At 46.0% G+C, this 19,295-nt stretch overlaps 1 protein-coding gene across 7 annotated transcripts in view; it reads right to left on the reverse strand.

The window, feature by feature from the left end:
* Positions 1-19,295, reverse strand: part of SLC20A2 (solute carrier family 20 member 2) — a 127,212-nt gene that overhangs the window by 37,521 nt on the left and 70,396 nt on the right. For all 7 annotated transcript variants that reach the window (XM_037983528.2, XM_037983526.2, XM_037983527.2 and 4 more), the window contains 3 exons: positions 14,693-14,833; positions 11,947-12,032; positions 8,893-8,989 (listed from right to left, as the gene is read on the reverse strand). In XM_037983528.2, the coding sequence (XP_037839456.2) occupies positions 8,893-8,989; positions 11,947-12,032; positions 14,693-14,833 (324 nt within the window). The remainder of the gene's footprint in view (positions 1-8,892; positions 8,990-11,946; positions 12,033-14,692; positions 14,834-19,295) is intronic.

Below are 19,295 nucleotides of genomic sequence, written 5' to 3' on the forward strand. Positions count from 1 at the left end.
CAGAGGAGGAGGAAGAGATGGAGGAGGAGGAGGAAGAGATGGAGGAGGAGGAAGACATAGGAGGAGGAGGAAGAGATGGAGGAGGAGGAGGAAGAGATGGAGGAGGAGGAGGAAGACATAGGAGGAGGAGGAAGAGATGGAGGAGGAGGAAGAGAGGGAGGAGGAGGAGGAAGAGATGGAGGAGGAGGAAGACATAGGAGGAGGAGGAGGTAGAGATGGAGGAGGAGGAAGACATAGGAGGAGGAGGAGGAAGAGATGGAGGAGGAGGAAGAGATGGAGGAGGAGGAGGAAGAGATGGAGGAGGAGGAGGAAGAGATGGAGGAGGAGGAAGACATAGGAACAGGAGGAAGAGATGGAGGAGGAGGAGGAAGAGATGGAGGAGGAGGAAGACATAGGAGGAGGAGGAAGAGATGGAGGAGGAGGAAGACATAGGAGGAGGAGGAAGAGATGGAGGAGGAGGAGGAAGACATAGGAGGAGGAGGAAGAGATGGAGGAGGAGGAAGAGATGGAGGAGGAGGAAGACATAGGAGGAGGAGGAAGAGATGGAGGAGGAGGAAGACATAGGAGGAGGAGGAAGAGATGAAGGAGGAGGAAGACATAGGAGGAGGAGGAGGAAGAGATGGAGGAGGAGGAAGAGATGGAGGAGGAGGAAGACATAGGAGGAGGAGGAAGAGATGGAGGAGGAGGAAGACATAGGAGGAGGAGGAAGAGATGGAGGAGGAGGAAGACATAGGAGGAGGAGGAGGAAGAGATGGAGGAGGAGGAGGAAGAGATGGAGGAGGAGGAGGAAGAGATGGAGGAGGAGGAGGAAGAGGAGGAAGAGATGGAGGAGGAGGAGGAAGAGATGGAGGAGGAGGAAGACAGGAGGAGGAGGAGGAAGAGATGGAGGAGGAGGAAGAGATGGAGGAGGAGGAAGAGATGGAGGAGGAGGAAGAGATGGAGGAGGAGGAGGAAGAGATGGAGGAGGAGGCAGACATAGGAGGAGGAGGAGGAAGAGATGGAGGAGGAGGAGGAAGAGATGGAGGAGGAAGAGATGGAGATGGAGGAGAAGGAGGAGGAAGAGATGGAAGAGGGGGAAGAAATGAAGTGAAAGAGGAAGAGACAGAGGAGGAGGAAGAGATGAAACAGAAAGAGATGGAGAAGGAGGAGGAAGAAATGGAGGAGGAGGAAGAGATAAAGAGGAGAAGGAGGACGAGATAGAGGAGGAGGAAGAAGAGATGAAGAGAAAGAGGAGAAGGAAGAGATGAAGAGAAGGAGGAAGAGATAGAGTAGGAGGAAGAAGTGATAAAGAGGAAGAGGAGGAGGAAGACATGAAGAGGAGGAGAAGGAAGAGATGGAGGAGGAGGAAGAGATGAAGAGGAGGAGGAGAGGGAAGAGATAAAGAGGAGGAGACAGAGATGGAAGAGCAGAAGGAGGAAAAGATGGAGGAGAGGGAGGAAGAGATGAAGAGGAAGAAGAAATGAAGAAGAGGAGGGGGAGAAGGAGGAGGGGAAGGAGGAGGGAGAAGAGGAGGGGAAGGAGGAGGAGGGGGAGGAGATGGGGGAGGAAGAGGATGGGGAGGAAGCCACAGAGGCAGGGGCAGGCATGTCTCAGGTACAGACATGCTCTGGGGAAGTCAGGAACCAGGTCTGGTTAAGTTGGGAATTCCTTTGCTGGTGGAAAAGAGTGAGCAAAGGTTGGGTTAGGGTTAGAACTTTTGGGAGTACCCATTACATTAGAACGGTAATGAGGAAGTCATGTTTCTGCTAAGAGACGTGCCTAGAGCAGCGGTTCTCAAACTGTAACGTGCTTCCAAATCATTGAGGCTCCCCTATGAAACCACAGGGCACTGAGCTGCATTCAGTGGGTTCAGGGTTGGGCCTCAGAATCTGCATTTTGACAAGTTCCTGCATGCTGTTGCTGGCTAGGGACCACACATTGCCTTAGAAGGTGCTTTACCAGAGGCTTAACTGGGTAACCTGCTTTGACTGTTCAAAGGGGCGTGCCATGAACTTTAGCATTCACTGTTTAAACACTGAACAAAACCAGGCCCCAAACAACTGAAGACTTTTTCATTAAAAATGAAGCTTAGGCTTGTATCCAACCCAAGTAAGCATTTTATTTCCTAAAGTTATTTTTTAGTCCTTGCAAGTCATTTTTTAAGAACAAAAAGGCAAAGACAATTTTTTAAAAGTGCGAACTTAGTCTCTGAAGTGTAAGAATGCCTTTTGAGAAAAGTCATGTCAAATGTAACACAAATCAAACTAAGTAACCCTAAGAAATAATCAACTTCACAATAACTAAGAGTAGAGAAGCAGAGGAAATCAAAACAAAACACCAAAAACACGAACCAGGACACCACGGCTATTGATGACACAGCTGGACTCGCAGAGATACCCCACATGAGGAAACAGTATGTAATGAAAGTCTACATTGAAGGGCAAAAGACCTTCAAGGCTTACATAAAAATAAGATTTTGACTCACTCACTGGACATTCTAGAAACATTCCCCAGGAATCAAAATATTAGCAAAGTCCTTTTTTGACTCATTGCAGGAACAAAATGGTGGGACCTTCAGAGCCATGACCTTCTTCTCCTCTAGGCAAGCCCCTTGAAAAACTTCCAGTAAGAATTTTTCCATGCAAAGATGTGTGGAAAAACAGAAAGACAGGGTGACTCAGGAATTTCTGGCAAGTTAAAGCCAAAAGACTGGGTTAGGTTAATTATGACTGAGGGTAACAAAATAGCCTCCAACAGGCACGGTTGGCCTTCTCCGTCCGTGGTTCAGCAGATACTGCCGGCCAACTTAAGGGACTTGAATATACATGGATTTTGGTATATTTATTTATTTATTTATTTTGAGACGGAGTCTCCCAGGCTGGAGTGCAGTGATGTGATCTCAGCTCACTGCAAGCTCTGCCTCCTGGGTTCACGCCATTCTCCTGCCTCAGCCTCCCAAGTAGCTGGGACTACAGGCGCCTGCCACCATGCCTGGCTAATTTTTTGTATTTTTAGTAGAGACGGGGTTTCACCATGTTAGCAAGGATGGTCTCGATCTCCTGACCTCGTGATCCACCCGCCTTGGCCTCCCAAAGTGCTGGGATTACAGGCGTGAGCCACCATGCCCAGGTGGATTTTGGTATCTATGGAGGTCCTAGGGCCAATCTCCAAGGAGAGGGAGGGACAATGACTGTATGAAGCACTGATGATGTGCTGGGCCCTGTGCCAGGTACCCTGCCTCCATTATCTCAGGGGTATAGTGTCCCTTGATTGGAGGTGCCACTCCTGGCCTTACTTTATAATCAGGAATAAGACTTAGGGAGGGGAGGGATGTCACATTCCTGACAGAACAGTCACCCAACTACAGAACCTAACGCTAACTTTAGGACTGGGAATACTGCTTGTGCTTCGAGGTAATGATGAACTTCAAGATCCTTATAAAGACCTTTTTTTTTTTTTTGAGACAGGGCCTCGCTCTGTCTTCTGGCTTGAGTGCAGGGCCACAATCATAGTTCATGACAGCCTTTACTCCCTTATACAGATTTTACAATTTTTATTATTATTCTTGTTATTTTTGTAGAGATGGGGGTCTTGCTATGTTGCCAAGGCTGGTCTTGAACACCTGGCCTCGAGTGATGCTCCCTCCTCAGCCTTCTTAAGTGCTGGAATTACAGGTGTTAACCACCATGACCAGCCCAGATTTTTTATATTCCTAATTAAGAAGGTGGCTGCTTCTTCACATTAACTAGTATATTAAATATATACAAAAATAGCTGGGCATGGTGACTCACGCCTATAATCCCAGCACTTTGGGAGGCCAAGATGGGCGGATCACCTGAGGTTAGGGGTTTGAGACTAGCTTGGCCAACATGGTGAAACCTGGTCTCTACTAAAAATACAAAAATTAGCCAGGTGTGGTGGCGTGCATCTATAGTCCCAGCTACTTGGGAGGCTGAGGCAGGAGAATCCCTGAACCCAGGAGACAGAGCTTGCAGTGAGCTGAGATCGCACCACTGCACTCCAGCCTGGGAGACAGAGCAAGACTCTGTCTAAAAATAATAATAATAATTATATATATATATATATATAGAGAGAGAGAGAGAGAGAGAGAGAGACAGAGAGAGAGAAAGGGGGAGAGAGAGAGAGAGAGAGTGCGAGAGTGAGCGAGAGACAGAGCGTGCCAGGTTCCCAAATATACCAGAAGACATTTTAAAGAGAGTTAAGAGAAGAGAAAGAATTTGTTAAGGTCGGGCGCGGTGGCTCACAGCTCTAATCCCAGTACTTTGGGAGGCCGAGGCAGGTGGATCACGAGGTCAGGAGTTCGAGACCATCCTGGCTAACACAGTGAAACCCCATCTCTACTAAAAATACAAAAAATTAGCTGGGCGTGGTGGCGGACGCCTGTAGTCCCAGCTACTCGGGAGGCTGAGACAGGAGAATGGCATGAATCCAGGAGGCGGAGCTTGCAGTGAGCCAAGATTGCACCACTGCACTCCAGCCTGGGTGACAGAGCGACACTCTGTCCCCCCCCAAAAAAAAGAATTTGTTAAGGTTGATGCAATTTTTATGGTCATTAACTGCAACATTACATACCAGGTATTATACGTGGTGTTTTAAACTACCTCCTGTATCTGTATAATGTCACATCTAAGACCCCAGGGCTCAGGACTGGAGGTGTGGTTCAAATTCTGGTTCTGCATCCTACTAGTTACAGGACCTTGGGTACTCAGCATTGCCCTGCCTCAGTTTCCCACCTATAAAATGAGGTTATTTGTATTGCCAATCACCAAGAGTAGTTGGGAGGACTAAAAGGATTAATCCACATAAAGCTCAGTTCAATACACTTACATTATTTATTTCTCACAACAACCCTATGAAGTATTTATATTAGTATTTATATTATTTTTAGAGTCTCATTCATCACACAGTTTAATTTTCCCTAAGATAATTTACTCTCCCAGTAAGATGATATTTTTAGCGAATGTGCCCACTGCAGCCAAAAGATGGGGAAAAGAAGAGATGAAAAAAAAGGCCATGTATAGAAAAAGTCAGACTTTTATTAAAAATCATAATTGTCGTCTTCTGACAGTTGGAAGAAACAGGAAGCAAGAAGAATAGAGGGTGGAAAAAATAAAACACAGAAATGAAAAAACCCCATCCTTATCAATGCCAATTCCCATGTTCAGGACTTGGCACCACAGAAAGTGTCCTCAGCTTTCACTGGCTCAGTCTCTTAAGTCAACAACCTGGGAGGTGTCTGGTGATTGCAGGAGGCTTTGCTTTCTGTTCAGCTAATTTGAGCTCTAAGAGCCCATATAAAATAAGAACAAGGGGCCAGGCGCGGTGGCTCACGTCTGTAATCCCACTTTGAGGGGCCGAGGCAGGCGGATCACGAGGTCAGGAGTTCGAGACCAGCCTGGCCAACGTAGTAAAATCCCGTCTCTACTAAAAAATGCAAAAAATTAGCCAGGTGTGGTGGCAGGTGCCTGTAATCCCAGCTACTCGGGAGGCTGAAGCAAGAGAATCGCTTGAACCCGGGAGGCAGAGGTTGCAGTGAGCTGAGATTGCGCCATTGCACTCCAGCCTGGGCGACAGTGCAAGAGTTCATCTCAAAAAAAAAAAAAAACAAAACAAGGACTAAGATATCTCCCCCTATAGAGTTCACTTCCAACCCAGCGCTCCAGTACTTCCAAGTGCCTGGCACTGAGATGTCTGAGGGATTCACACACTAGGTGGTGCACTTAACTCCGGCTCCATGGTTTGGAACGGGGCTTTTCTCTGTCACTCACTTAAAAAAAATTGTTTTGTTTTGTTTTGTTTTTGAGATGGAGTCTTGCTTTGTCGACGAGGCTGGAGTGCAGTGACGGGATCTCGGCTCACTGCAATCTCCACCTCCCAGGTTCAAGTGATTCTCCTGCCTCAGCCTCCCAGGTAGCCGGGACTCCAGGCGCCCACCACCATGCCCAGCTAATTTTTGTATTTTTACTAGAGATGGGGTTTCACCATGTTGGCCATATTGCTTTAGAAATCTTGACCTCGTTCAAGTGGTCCACCTTTCTCAGCCTCCCAAACAGCAGGGATTACAGGCACAAGTCACTGCGCCCGGCCTCCTCACTTACAAGTTGATGGGTGCAGCACACCAACATGGCACAAGTATACATATGTAACAAACCTGCACGTTGTGCACATGTACCCTAGAACTTAAAGTACAATAAAAAAAAATTAAAAAAGAATTTATCCTGGGGCCCACGCTTCAAAAAGCTGTGACACACTTCCCAGTCCATGAATTATCAAACCTAAAGGGGCAGCAGGTTGCTGTTACCTGTGACTGGGATTTCACCTTCCTCCTGCTCTCCTCATCCCTCCAACCTTTGCTTCCTGCTTTCCTAGAACCTAAAGCAGCTCTGGCGCTCCCCCTTCCCTCATCCTCAAATCACCCAAAGTCTGGAAGCCCCACAGAGAGTATTTAAACCCTTTTTTTTTGAGACAGAGTCTCGCTCTGTCACCCAGGCTGGAGTGCAGTGGTGCAATCTTGGCTCACTGCAACCTCTGCCTCCTGGGTTCAAGCAATTCTCCTGCCTCAGCCTCTCAAGTGGCTGGGACTACAGGTGCGCACCATCACGCCCAGCTAGTTTTTGTATTTTTAGTAGGGATGGGGTTTCACCATGTTGGCCAGGATGGTCTTGATCTCTTGACCTTGTGATCCACACACCTCGGCCTCCCAAAGTGTTGAGATTACAGGTGTGAGCCACTATGCCCAGTTGAGTATTTAAGCCTTTACAATCAATGTTCTGAATCCTGCACAGATGCCACAGTAAAAGGTTATATAATGTTAGAATCATTTAGAAATAATTTATTTGCAGTACTGATATATACAAAATATAATTAGATATGTGTAATAAAATCTGAGGAACATTACATTGAGAAGTCCTAGTTTGAGAAAGTAATAAGGATTTCCACTATTTTGGAAGAGGCCACTTTTCAATTATGATAAGACATGTCAGTTAGCAGAAATTTCATCTTTAAAACACAGAGAGGGAGGCTTTTCTGTCAAATATGGCCAATAACTGAATCTTCATCCATAAAGGACATTAACAAGATGAAAACTAGCACAAATTAACCCATCTATTGTCACCACAGATCCCACAATCTGGCTGTAGGAGGCGCATCTCACAAATAGAAGAGGAATATTCTCTAGCAAACACGTACAGAAATACTTAACAGAATGCTAGCAGCTCATCAGTGCTGAAATGGGTGCAAATAAGAATACCATACATAAGTTTATTCCTTTTCCTATTCAAGGTCTAAAAGAAAAGAACTAGGCCAGGTGCAGTATGGCTCACACCTGTAATCCCAGCACTTTGGGAAGCTGAGGCAGGAGGATTACTTGAGGCCAGGAGTTTGATGCCAGCCTGGGCAATATAGAGTCCCCATCTCTACAAAAAATACAAAATTAGCTGGGTGCGGTGGTGCACACCTGTGGTCCTGGCTACTCATGGAGCTGAGGTGGGAGGATTGCTTCAGCCCATGAGGTCGAAGCTGCCGTGGGCTATGATTGCACCACTGCACTCCAGCCTGAATAATACAGAAAAAAAAAAAAAAAAAAAAAAATCCGGGCACAGTGGCTCACGTCTGAAATCCCAGCACTTTGGGAGGCCAAGGTGGGTGGATCACGAGGTCAGGAGATCGAGACTATCCTGGCTAACATGGTGAAATTCCGTCTCTACTAAAAATACAAAAAATTAGCCAGCGTGGTGGCAGGCGCCTGTAGTCCCAGCTGCTTGGGAGGCTGAGGCAGGAGAATGGTGTGAACCTGGGAGGTGAAGGTTGCAGTGAGCCAAGATCGTGCCACTGCACTCCAGCCTGGGTGACAGAGCGAGACTCCATCTCAAAATAAATAAATAAATAAATAAATAAAAATAATTTTTAACCCCCTCCACAAAAACCCTCTGAACCTTTACACAAAAAACAAAAGCGGCTGGGCGCAGTGGCTCACGCCTGTAATCCCAGCACTTTGGGAGGTCAAGACGGGCAGATCACAAGGTCAGGAGTTTGAGACCAGCCTGGCCAACATCGTGAAACCCTGTCTCTACTAAAAATACAAAAATTAGCCGGGTGTGGTGGTGGGCGCCTGTAATCCCAGCTACTCAGGAGGCTGAGGCAGGAGAATTGCTTGAACCTGGGAGGCGGAGGTTGCAGTTTGCCGAGATCGCGCCATTGTACTCCAGCCTGGGTGACAGAGCGATACTCCGTCTCGAAAAACAACAACAACAACAACAACAACAACAACAAAACCCATGAGAATGACAAGAAAAGGAGTAATTCAGCAAAGAAAAGCATCATTGGCTTTGGTATCTAAAAAAACAAAGCATGGCTTCTAGTCTCTGGATTAACTGGTCTGATATTTCCAGGGGGCTGTACTCTGTGCTGTGGATGGTTTTAGAGTTCCGCTGGGCATTGCTGTTGTATGGACTGTCCCACTCACTGGGTGCCAGGTGTGGCCCCAGGTGCTCCACACCCTCTCCTGACCCCAGCACAACCCTGCAGGCATGTGGGATTAGATCAGGTTCTGAGGCTCAGAGGGGCTGAGTAAGCTGTGGGGGCAACACAGCTGCACAAACGGCAGAGTGGGGATTTAATTTTTTTTTCTAACTTGAAAATCTGCTGCCTTTGTACTCTACATATCTCTTGGGTATTTAAGTAAGACAAGTAAATGCATTTACCACTCTTTTTACTATTCTATAATGACCATGAGTAATGTATTTTACTATCAGCCAACACCTCCAGCACCTATTCCATAATGACCATGAGTAATGCTTTTTACTGTCAGCCAACAATGCCAGCACCAAATAAACTGATACTGTTAGAATACAATGCCCTTTGCCTCTGGAGTGTGCTTCCAACGATCCTTACCTGGTGCTCCTGTGTACATGATGGAAAAGACATTGATTGCTATGGTAGCAGCATAGAATACTGGGAGTGCCCGGAGACCGTTGGGAACAGGGTCTTCCTGTGGGACAAGGAGATAGAGTGGGAGGTCAGGATCCCAGTAGCATTTGGAGCCAACACAGACAAAATGATACAAAACACCGTTACAAGAAACTCTTCCCAAACCCGTGTGGCCAAAAGGATGGGCGTTGTTACTGCCTATGATCTGCTCCACTTCTACAGAAATGGCATTGGCTGGGGCCATCTCTCCCACACAAATGCAATGTCAAAGAGCCCACTGTTGTGGCCAGTAGACACATTAAAGCACTGGAATCACATGAGCTGATGTCACACTTGGAAACAGAAAAGAACTGTTGGGTCAAGCCGGTTCCGGAGGACCAAAGCCCAGAGCTCAGCATCTCCTTCCTCAAAACCCGTTGTGCTCACTACAGCCAAATCCAGGTTTCGCCCTAACTGGCTACATTCAACAAATAATTTGAGATTCCAACCTCCAAGCATCCTTTGAGAGTCAGATTACTTCATGAGATTTTACAACACTCTATTACACAACGCATCTTAGCTATGTTACCATGTGCTATGAATTTCCGAATCTTTTCACAAGGTATAGTATTTAACCTTCAACTATTAGAAGTTAAAAAGAACTGCGGTTCCTTGTCAAATAACTTATTTGCCATTTGACATTTATTTACTACTTTAGGCTTCTGCTACAACATTCCCTAAATGTAGTAAGTTCCACAAGAATGGTACTGTGCATGTTTTCAGTTAAATAACATTTAAGAGAATATGAGACATTTAGAGTTTTTAGCAGATCTACAGAGAATTTTGAAGTAACATCAATGTAGCACTGGCACACAGATGTGGCTCAAATAATTCAAAAAGTGACTAACTTCTAATAACCACGAAGGCCACATTTACATGAACATGCTACCTGCCATGATAAAAGGAAAATTAGGTCTAAAAATTGATGAGAGCTGCAGAAGTATGGATAAGCATCTCAAAGACTGCTACTGCCAAATGCAAACATACCTGGAAGTCAAGTATGTTTGCAGAACAGCACAGCCCATCAAGGAGCTGTTCTGGAATGTCTCAAGCAGCCAAGAGCACTTGTCAAGAGGCTCAAGTTGAATGCAGTGAGGCATGATGCAGCAAGAGCAGGGCAGAATGAGACTCAAGTGTAGGAGTGTCACACCAGACCAGGCAGGGGAGGCAGCCATGTGGCAAACACCGAGATTAATGCGCTGGAGCCTGGCATGAGTGACACAGCCAGTTATGATCATCTGTGACATATCACGTGAAAAGAACCCAGGAGGAACTGAAAACAAAATGCTGGGAGGCTCAATTCCTGTAGCCTCTGGTTTCCACAGCATTGTTTTCTTAGGGACAACAGTTGCTAAAGACAGATTCCCAACCAATAACTTCTGCAGGTGGACAACCCTGAGTCTGTGTTTTCAATTAAATCACCGTATGTTTTCTCAAATATCTTTTTTTTTTCTCTTGAGACAGAGTCTCACTCTGTCACCCAGACTGGAGTGCAGTGGTGCGATCTTGGCTCACTGCAACCTCTGCCTCCAGCATTGAAGCGATTCTCGTGTCTCTGCCTCCCAAGTAGCTGGGACTACAGGCATGAGCCACCATGCCGGGCTAACTTTTTGTATTTTTTAGTAGAGATGGGGTTTCACGATGTCTGCCAGGCTGGTCTCGAACTCCTGACCTCAAGTGATCCACCGCGCCTGGCCTAAAATAACTTATTCTTGAAACCCATTGACAGACTTCTTATTTGACCTGTCCTCTTTCTTCCCCCTACTTCCTTTCTCTCTCTCCCTCTCTCCTATCCACCTATCCATCCCTCCATCATCTGCCACTCATCCAAGCATCTGTTATTCCCTCCTCCTAAATATTTACCAAGTGTCTTGTAAGTGCTAAGCACAGTGCTGGGCCCTGGAATACAGAAGTGGCCAGGGCGGTCATGGTTTCTGCTCTCAGAGATCTTACAGTCAAATAGTGAACAGGCAACTAAGCAAGAAACACAGGTGGACTGTGGCCAGAGCTCAAAAGAGAGGGGACCAAGCGAATCTGGGGGAAGGGAGGAGAGGAGCAGCTTCCTGGGAAGTGTCACCTAAGGGCTGAGTAGGGCTTGCCAGGTGAGCACGGATTCCAGAGACAGGAGGGGAGGGGTGAAGGCTGGCAGGCTACAGAGGGATGTGCCTTTAAGATGTGAATATGAGTGTGCCTGGTCCCAGGAGAAGCAAGCGTGAGAAACAGTGAGGGCAAGTTCGTGCTCTCTGAGAGAATGGACCCTTCAATAGATGGCCAAGCAAGGCTGCGAGAAAAGGGCTGCGCTAGCTTCCAAGCAAGGTACAGCCTGGAGGGTACGTCCCTGCCTGCAGAGAAAGAGTGCACTCGATGGTTATCAAACACTGCAGTAACCTCGTGACCGCCAAACAAAAAAAGATAGCCACATTTGTGTCTAGAACACTGATCTCAGTAAGCACTAATTTTTTTTTTTTTAAAAAGATGTACCCAATAGGTGTATTTCCTTCTTTTTATCCTTTCCTCAAATTGAGTCAGTGTTTCAGTCTTGCTCTATCCATTAAAAACAAAAAAAAACAACAACAAAAAAGGAAAACACCTTCACATTGGGGTAAGGAAATTCTCCAGCTGTTTTTTAATGATAGTTTCAAAATCTTAACACTATCTCATTCTATTCTGCTTAACATTCAGGAAATAATTACCTTTCCTTTTTGAGGTCTCAGCACAATTTCTGGGAGTGTTGATTAATGAATTAAAGTACAGAGCCAAGAAACACTATTTACAGTGCTTGCTTCTGGGGGAATCTCTGGGTAATTTACCTTGGCTCTTTCTGGCTATTTATAATAACATCTGACGCTAACTGCAGGGTGCTGTTCCTTAACAATGTATGAATACAATTATTCCTCTCACCCCTCTCATTATTAATTTCTACTGAGCAGAGCCAAAATTAGTTCCTAGGATTTAATTAAACGTAGCAGCCCCACTTACCTTTTTTAAGATGAAAATTCTGATGAGTACAAACAGCAGGCCAGACATGAAACCAGACAACAGTGGAGATATAAACCAAGAAGCAACTGAATAATTAAAAAAAAAATCTAATGAATGTTCAAATTCATCCATAATCATGATCCTATTCATAGAACACAATGATAAACAAAATGTATTACATACAATCATAAATATTTCCAGAATTATTTACCTTTAATTCAGAACCTAACGAGCCCTGTGACTTGCCAGAGCTGACCTTCACGCATTTATGGCCACACTTAGACACCAATACACAGTCACACACCACTGACCACACTACCAGTGCAGGGTCAAGAAACCCCTGCCCCAAGTTCAGGCCTCAGAAGACAGCATCCTGAGTCCTGCCTCCCATGGAGTCTTTCTGCCTGCCCTTCTTATCAGCACATACAGAGACTCGGTCGCTGTTCCAACAGTAAGGGTTATTTAAAAGCTGGGTCAACTTCCATTTCCTGTGCCAAGGCCAGCCGGGTACTTTCATTCCTGCCATCTAACTGCTAGAACTCTGAAACTTTTAGCCTCTAGCCAAGTAGTTCCCGCCTCTGGCTGCACAGTGGAACCATCTGTGGCATTTTCAAAAACTAGTTTGGCTCTGGCTGGACCCCCAGAATTCTGATTTAAAAGGCTGGGAATGGGGTATGGGCATTAGCATTTTTAAATCGCTTCCTAGGTCATTCTAAAGTGTAGCCAGAGTTGAGAACCACTGTTCTAGAAGCCTGGGATGGAAGGTGGGTTTCCTTGTGGTCTGTGCCCCTGCCTGGCAGCTCAGGGATCCCGTTTGACCCAGGACTCCTAAGGCCATCATGATTCTTCTAAAAAACTGAGTAAGCCAGAATATGGAAATGGAGTGAAAGAGTACCGTTCACGATGGGTGGGTTGGTATTTGTGGAGTTGAATGGATTTACCTCTCGCTAAAAGCCGAGCCAGGCACTAACTTGTTAGACACCTGAGAATGGGTGCAGGTTTACGTCTTGGTCCCTGCCGGGCAGGCTTACACGGTAGAGAGGACACTTGGCAGAGTGTTTCTTCCCAAAGGGCAGGCTGGATGACCTCTCTTTTTTTTTTCTTTTTTTGAGACAGGGTCTTGCTCTGTCACCCAGGGGCTGGAGTGCAGTGGCATAATCATGGCTCACTGCAGCCTCAACCTCCGAGGCACAAGTGATCCTCCCACCTCAGCCTCCTGAGTAGCTGGGCTACAAGTGTGCACCATCACACCAGGCTAATTTTCCTTTTTTATTTTTATTTTTTTGTAAAGATGAGGTTTTGCTATGTTGCTCAGGCTGGTCTTGAACTCCTGGGTTAAAGTAATCCTCTTGCCTTGGTCTCCCAAAGTGTTGAAATTATAGGCCTGAGCCACTGCGCCTGGCCTGGATGATCTGTTGAATGCAGGGACATATCATGGGGCTCACTTTGAGGCTTCCCCAAGACTATGAACTCCTGGATTCCAGGCATCTTCCTCACCTGTGCCCAGTCTTTCTCTGACCTACAGATTGACTTAAGTCTAATACATTTCTTACCTGCCTGGGAAGAACAGAGGGTGATTTCCAAAGCTGGATGACAAGGTAACATTTCAAAAGAATAGAGTTAAACAACTCTCTAGCACATAATAGTTCACTATCTCTATTAACAGGAATTTTGGCCAGGCGCGGTGGCTCACGCCTATAATCCCAGCACTTTTGGAGGCCGAGGCAGGTGGATTGCCTGAGCTCAGGAGTTCAAGACCAGCCTGGGCAACATGATGAAACCCCGTCTGTACTAAAATGCAAAAGAAATTAGCTAGGCGTGGCAGCATATGCCTGTAATCCTAGCTACTCAGGAGGCTGAGGCAGGAGAATTGCTTGAACTCAGGAGGCGGAGGTTGCAGTGAGCCGAGATTGCGCCACTGCACGCTAGTACTCCAGCCTGGGTGACAGAGCAAGACTCCATCTCTACAAAACAAAACAAAACAAAAAAACAGGAATTTTAAGGGAAAATGCATTACCCATACCATCTACGTCTTTTTTTTTTTTTTTTTTTTGAGACGGAGTCTTGCTCTGTTGCCCAGGCTAGAGTGCAGTGACTCGATCTTGGCTCACTGCAAACTCTGCCTCCCAGGTTAAAGTGATTCTCCTGCCTCAGCCTCCCGAGTAGACACCTGCCATCATGCCCAGCTAATTTTTGTATTTTTGTAGAGATGGGGTTAAACCATGTTGGCCAGGCTGGTCTTGAATTCCTGACCTCAGGTGATCTGCCCACCTTGGCCTCCCAAAGTGCTGGGATTATAGGCGCGAGTCACCGCGTCTGGCCCATCGAGGTCTTTTAAACTTTAACATTTGAAGAAAAATATATAAAATTAACTTGTGGCTGGTGCGATGGCTCATGCCTGTAATCCCAGAGCTTTGGGAGGCTGAGGCAGGCAGATCATGAGGTCAAGAGATCAAGACCATCCTGGCCAACATGGTGAAACACCGTCTCTACTAAAAATACAAAAATTAGCAGGTGTGGTGGCACACGCCTGTAGTCGCAGGTACTCGGGAGGCTGAGGCAGGAGAATGGCTTGAACCCGGGAAGTAGAGATTGCAGTGAGCCGAAATTGCACCACTGCACTCTAGCCTGGCAACAGAGTGAGACTCTGGGTCAAAAAAAAAAAAAGTAACTTGTAATAAAACATAAAACTTACCCTAGAAAATGTAAACTTTCCTTCTTAAAGGTAAAATAAAATGCTAATTACCAATCTTGACAAGCTCCATCCACTGCACACCTTTGGTACCGATTGCGACCAGCGAGAATCCTATAGTAGAACCCACAATGCAGTGCGTTCCTGAGATTGGAAGCCTCAGGAAGGAAGCGATCAGCTGCCACACAGCGGAACCTACAGATTGAAGGACAAAAACCCATCAGATACAGAGTACCAAGGTGCAGACACCAAGGGAAGAAATCGAAATGTTCTCAATAACAACATCTTTCAGAGTTTAATTTTCTGTGAATTGTTTCTTTACAAAGTGCTACAGCCTGGACAAAAATCATTCAATTAACTTCAGTTAAAGGAATGCTTCTCCCTTCCTCAACACAGAGGGGATAGGGATGTTGGTTATTTATTTATTTACTTATTTTTTGAAGCCAGTCCTGCTCTGTTGCCCAGGCTGGAGTGCAGTGGCCTGATCTCAGTTCACTGCAACCTCTGTCTCCTGGGTTCAAGCAAGCCCATCTGGCTAATTTTTGTATTTTTAGTAAAGATGGGGTTTCACTATGTTAGCCAGACTGGTCTCGAACTCCTAACCTCAAGTAATCTACCCGCCTTGGCCTCCCAAAGTGCTGGGATTACAGGCGTGAGGCACCATGTCCGGCCAGATTATGCATTTAAAGGCACGTCTCCTGGTGCTACACACTGGCTGCCCTTGTCACTTTTCAGTGAGGGTGCTGTGGATGAACTAGTTCTGGGGTGAAGTTTGGCCAAAACCAAGCAAGATATTAAAGTCTCGAATGAACACAGAAAGACAAGAAAGGCAATATATTGGGAAAAGATTTTGTTGTAGTTATTATGCCTTATAGTCACATAATGAAAAGGACTAGATATTGGCTAGGTTATATTATCTATATAAGAGAGTATAATACCATGTTGCTTTTTTCTTTTCTTTCTTTTGTAGAGACAGGGTCTCACTCTTGCCCACACTGGAGTACAGTGGCATAATCATGGCTCACTGCAGCCTTAAACTCCTGGACTCAAATGATCCTACTGTCTCAACCTCCCAAGTAGGTGAGATTACAAGTGTGCACCACCACACCTGGCTAATTTTTAAATTTTTTTGCAGAGACAGGATCTTGCTATGTTACCCAGGCTGGTTTTGAACTCCTGGCCTTAAGCAATCCTCCTGCTTCAGCCTCCCAAAGCCCTGGGATTACAGACATGAGCTGCCACACTCAGCTAATTTTTAAAATTGTTTGCAGAGACAGGGGTCTTGCTATGTTGCCCTGGCTGGTCTTGAACTCCTGGGCTCAAGTCATTCTCCCGCCATGGCCTCCCAAAGTGCTGGGATGACAGGCTCACTGGATGCAGTGAGCCACTGCACCTAGCCCACACTGCTTTTTGATGGTGCCTCTCCTATGAGAAATAACTATGATATTTAACCCAAATTTGGGCATCTGCTCTCAGATCCTGCCCAGAATGTTGGACCTTTTATTTGTATGTCTGATTCCTCATTGTTAAGAGGTTCTCATTAGTGTTGGCTTTGTGTCCTTTTACCTCAATTTCACCAACTCTTTTCTAGGTTTAATGTTTTTCTAGGCTACAGTTCACTTCAGATATTTTCATAAGCAGATCAGATTTTGTAGTGAGTATTAAAAGCATCAACTGGGAGAGATCACTTTCAGAAGCAGTTGTTGAAAAGCTCCCATGGAACTGTAGGGGAACAAAGGGCCTGGCAGATAAGCTGGGCACGTTATTAATCCCGAATGTTAATTCTGGAAACCTGGTTGCCTGGCAGCAGCAGCACTTTTCAGGGAACCCCTGGTATTTCCTTCAAAGGCATCTGAGTTGCAGAAGGATCATTTATGGCTGTGCAGGACCCAGTTTATGAAGCAACACACACAGCTGCTCCCATGAGTGCTAGGCGTGCTGACCTTTGAGCTGAGGCTGGCTGTGACCCTGTGTCAATCCCTAAGGCGTGCTTTGGAGGAGAAGGGGCCAGCCTGGTGCTGCCAAATCCATATTAGGCTCCATGGCAGCGCCAGGCCTACCCGCGGACACGTCCTTAAGCCTCCACATCTGAGCCCTGGGCTCCTCGGGACTAGTGGTTTTAAAAAGAGAGCCAGGGTTTGGAGCATGTTTCATAGCACAGATTCATAGCTTAGAAAATACATGATACGGTTTATATTCTTTTTTTTTTTCTTTGATTCAGAGTCCCACTCTGTCACCCAGGCTGGAGTGCAGTGGTGCAATCTTGGCTCACTGCAAGCTCTGCCTCCTGCGTTCACGCCATTCTCCTGCCTCAGCCTCCCGAGTAGCTGGGACTAGAGGCACCCGCCACCATGCCCAGCTAGTAGAGATGGGGTTTCACCGTGTTAGCCAAGATGGTCTGGATCTCCTGACTTCGTGATCCACCCACCTTGGCCTCCCAAAGTGCTGGGATTACAGGTGTAAGCCACCGCGCCTGGCCTAGATTCTTACAATTGAAATAATCTCATGATGTGAAACAATGATATCAACCTACCCAGTTGAATTCAGACCATAAGATTTGTCCTTCCTGAAAGCTGTTCTATTTTCTGTGGCTGACTTTACAAAATATATCCTGGAGCAGGAGCGTTTGTAAAGAAAGGTAGGGAGTAATGGGACCACCTGTGAGGCTAGCAGGGAGGGGAGGAGAGAGGGGGCAGCTGAGGGAGGGCCTGGCGGGGCCAGGAAATACCTGCAAGAGGGCCTGGGAGTAGGTGATACCACTTTAGCCTCAGGGATGTCTGAAGATAAATGGGATCACGTTAGTGTCAGGAAGAACAGAGGGAAAAAAATACTTTAATGTAAGATAATGGCATCTGACAGAGGAAAGAGATGAAGCATGGGATAAGAGTGCAAGACACAACCATCTCAGAGGCCACCATTCCCGTGCAGAGGAAAGAAACGGCAGAGCAAAGGCTCAGGCTCCAGGGAGGTTGCCGGGCAGGTGTGAGGTGGCAGAGTGTGGCTGGGCAGAGGGAGCTGGAAGAGGGCTGTGTGCTTCTTAAGGGGTTCGAGGAGCTGGCTCGTTTGTGCTAGTGTGGGTCTTTCCACATAAAGATGCAGAGTTCTGAATTCTCAGACTTTTGGAACCATTGCTGGTTTCCTACAAAATGGACAGACTACTGCTTTAGGGCTGAGCTAGTCCCACATGATGACTTGTTCAGGACGTTTTGCTGGCAGCAATAATTTCTACCCAACCACCTTAACTCTAACACAACTCTGTCAGGAAGCACAGATGTTCAGGGGATTGGGGAGAAGTGACTAAAAGAGAAAACAAAAGAATCAAACAGAATAGAATTAAGGACAGGGGGAGAGAGGGAGAAGAAAAAAGGACTGTTGGATTTAGAAGCAGAAGACTGGAGAATTCAGGCATCTGGACAGAATCAGCTGTGGTTTTGGCCAATGGTAATTACACCACCACCTTAAATGTATAGCTCCCAGGGCAAAGACCCCAATTTTACGAATCTAGGTAACTCACACAAATTCCCAACAAAATAAGCTTTGAGATTCATTTAACCACATAACAAAAAAAAAAGTTTAAAAACCAAAGCAAACAAAATCAAGTTATTCAAGCAAAACCCCAAATTGCTTTGGTAAACCCAAATTCTAGTTGAGGTAAGTATCCTTCATTCTTTCAGTAAAGAGCCAAACGGCAGGGGTGGGGAACGGAGAAGTGAAAAAAGTTCTCATGTCCGCAGGAAGAGTCAGCAGATGAGGCCCTGTTCATGAACCCTCCAGTCACACGGAGGTCTTCAGCGTGGCCTCCCTAACAAATTTCTTTAATAAGCAGCACCATGCCTCTAAGGTTTATCCATCAAAAGGAAAAAAACTTAGTTAAGATTTAACTTTGTGGCCAGGCATGGTGGCTCACGCCTGTAATCCCAGTATCCTGGGAGGCTACGAGAAGATCACGAGATTAGGAGTTGGAGACCAGCCTGACCAACATGGTGAAACCCTGTCTCTACCAAAAATATAAAAATTAGCTGTTTGTGGTGGTGGGTGCCTGTAATCCCAGCTACTCAGGAGGCTGAGGCAGGAGAATCGCTTGAACCAGGGAGGCGGAGGTTGCAGGTGAGCTGAGATCACGCCATTGCATTCTAGCCTGGGCAACAGAGTGAGATTCCAGCTCAAAAAAAAAAAAAAAGAAAGAAAAAGATTTAATTTTGTCAGTGTTTTTCTTGATTTGTCCCATACTTTCAACACATCTAGTCAGATTTTCCTGACTAGAAAAATCTTAATTTCCGCTTAATGGAATTAAATCTTAGGTATCTATCACAACTAAAAAGGTGAATTTTACAAATAACGGTTATTTTTCTAAGGTAAATTTCCATTATATCTGACTATGCTGAGATATACATACGTTCCGTGAAGGTAAGTAAAATTCAATGATGACTATAGTTGCTGGAATAAAGGTGATCTTGAACCTGATTTTTTTTTTTTCTTTTGAGACAGGGTCTGGCTGTGTCGCCCATGCTGGAGTGCAGTGGCACAATCACAGCTCACTGCAGCCTCAATCTCCTGGGCTCAAGCAATCCTCCCACCTCAGCCTCCCAAGCAGCTAGGACTATAGGCATGTGCCACCACACCCAGCTAATTTTTTAATTTCTTTTTGTAGAGACAG

The sequence above is a fragment of the Chlorocebus sabaeus genome, chromosome 8, assembly GCF_047675955.1.
Source record: "Chlorocebus sabaeus isolate Y175 chromosome 8, mChlSab1.0.hap1, whole genome shotgun sequence".
NCBI lineage: Eukaryota > Metazoa > Chordata > Mammalia > Primates > Cercopithecidae > Chlorocebus > Chlorocebus sabaeus.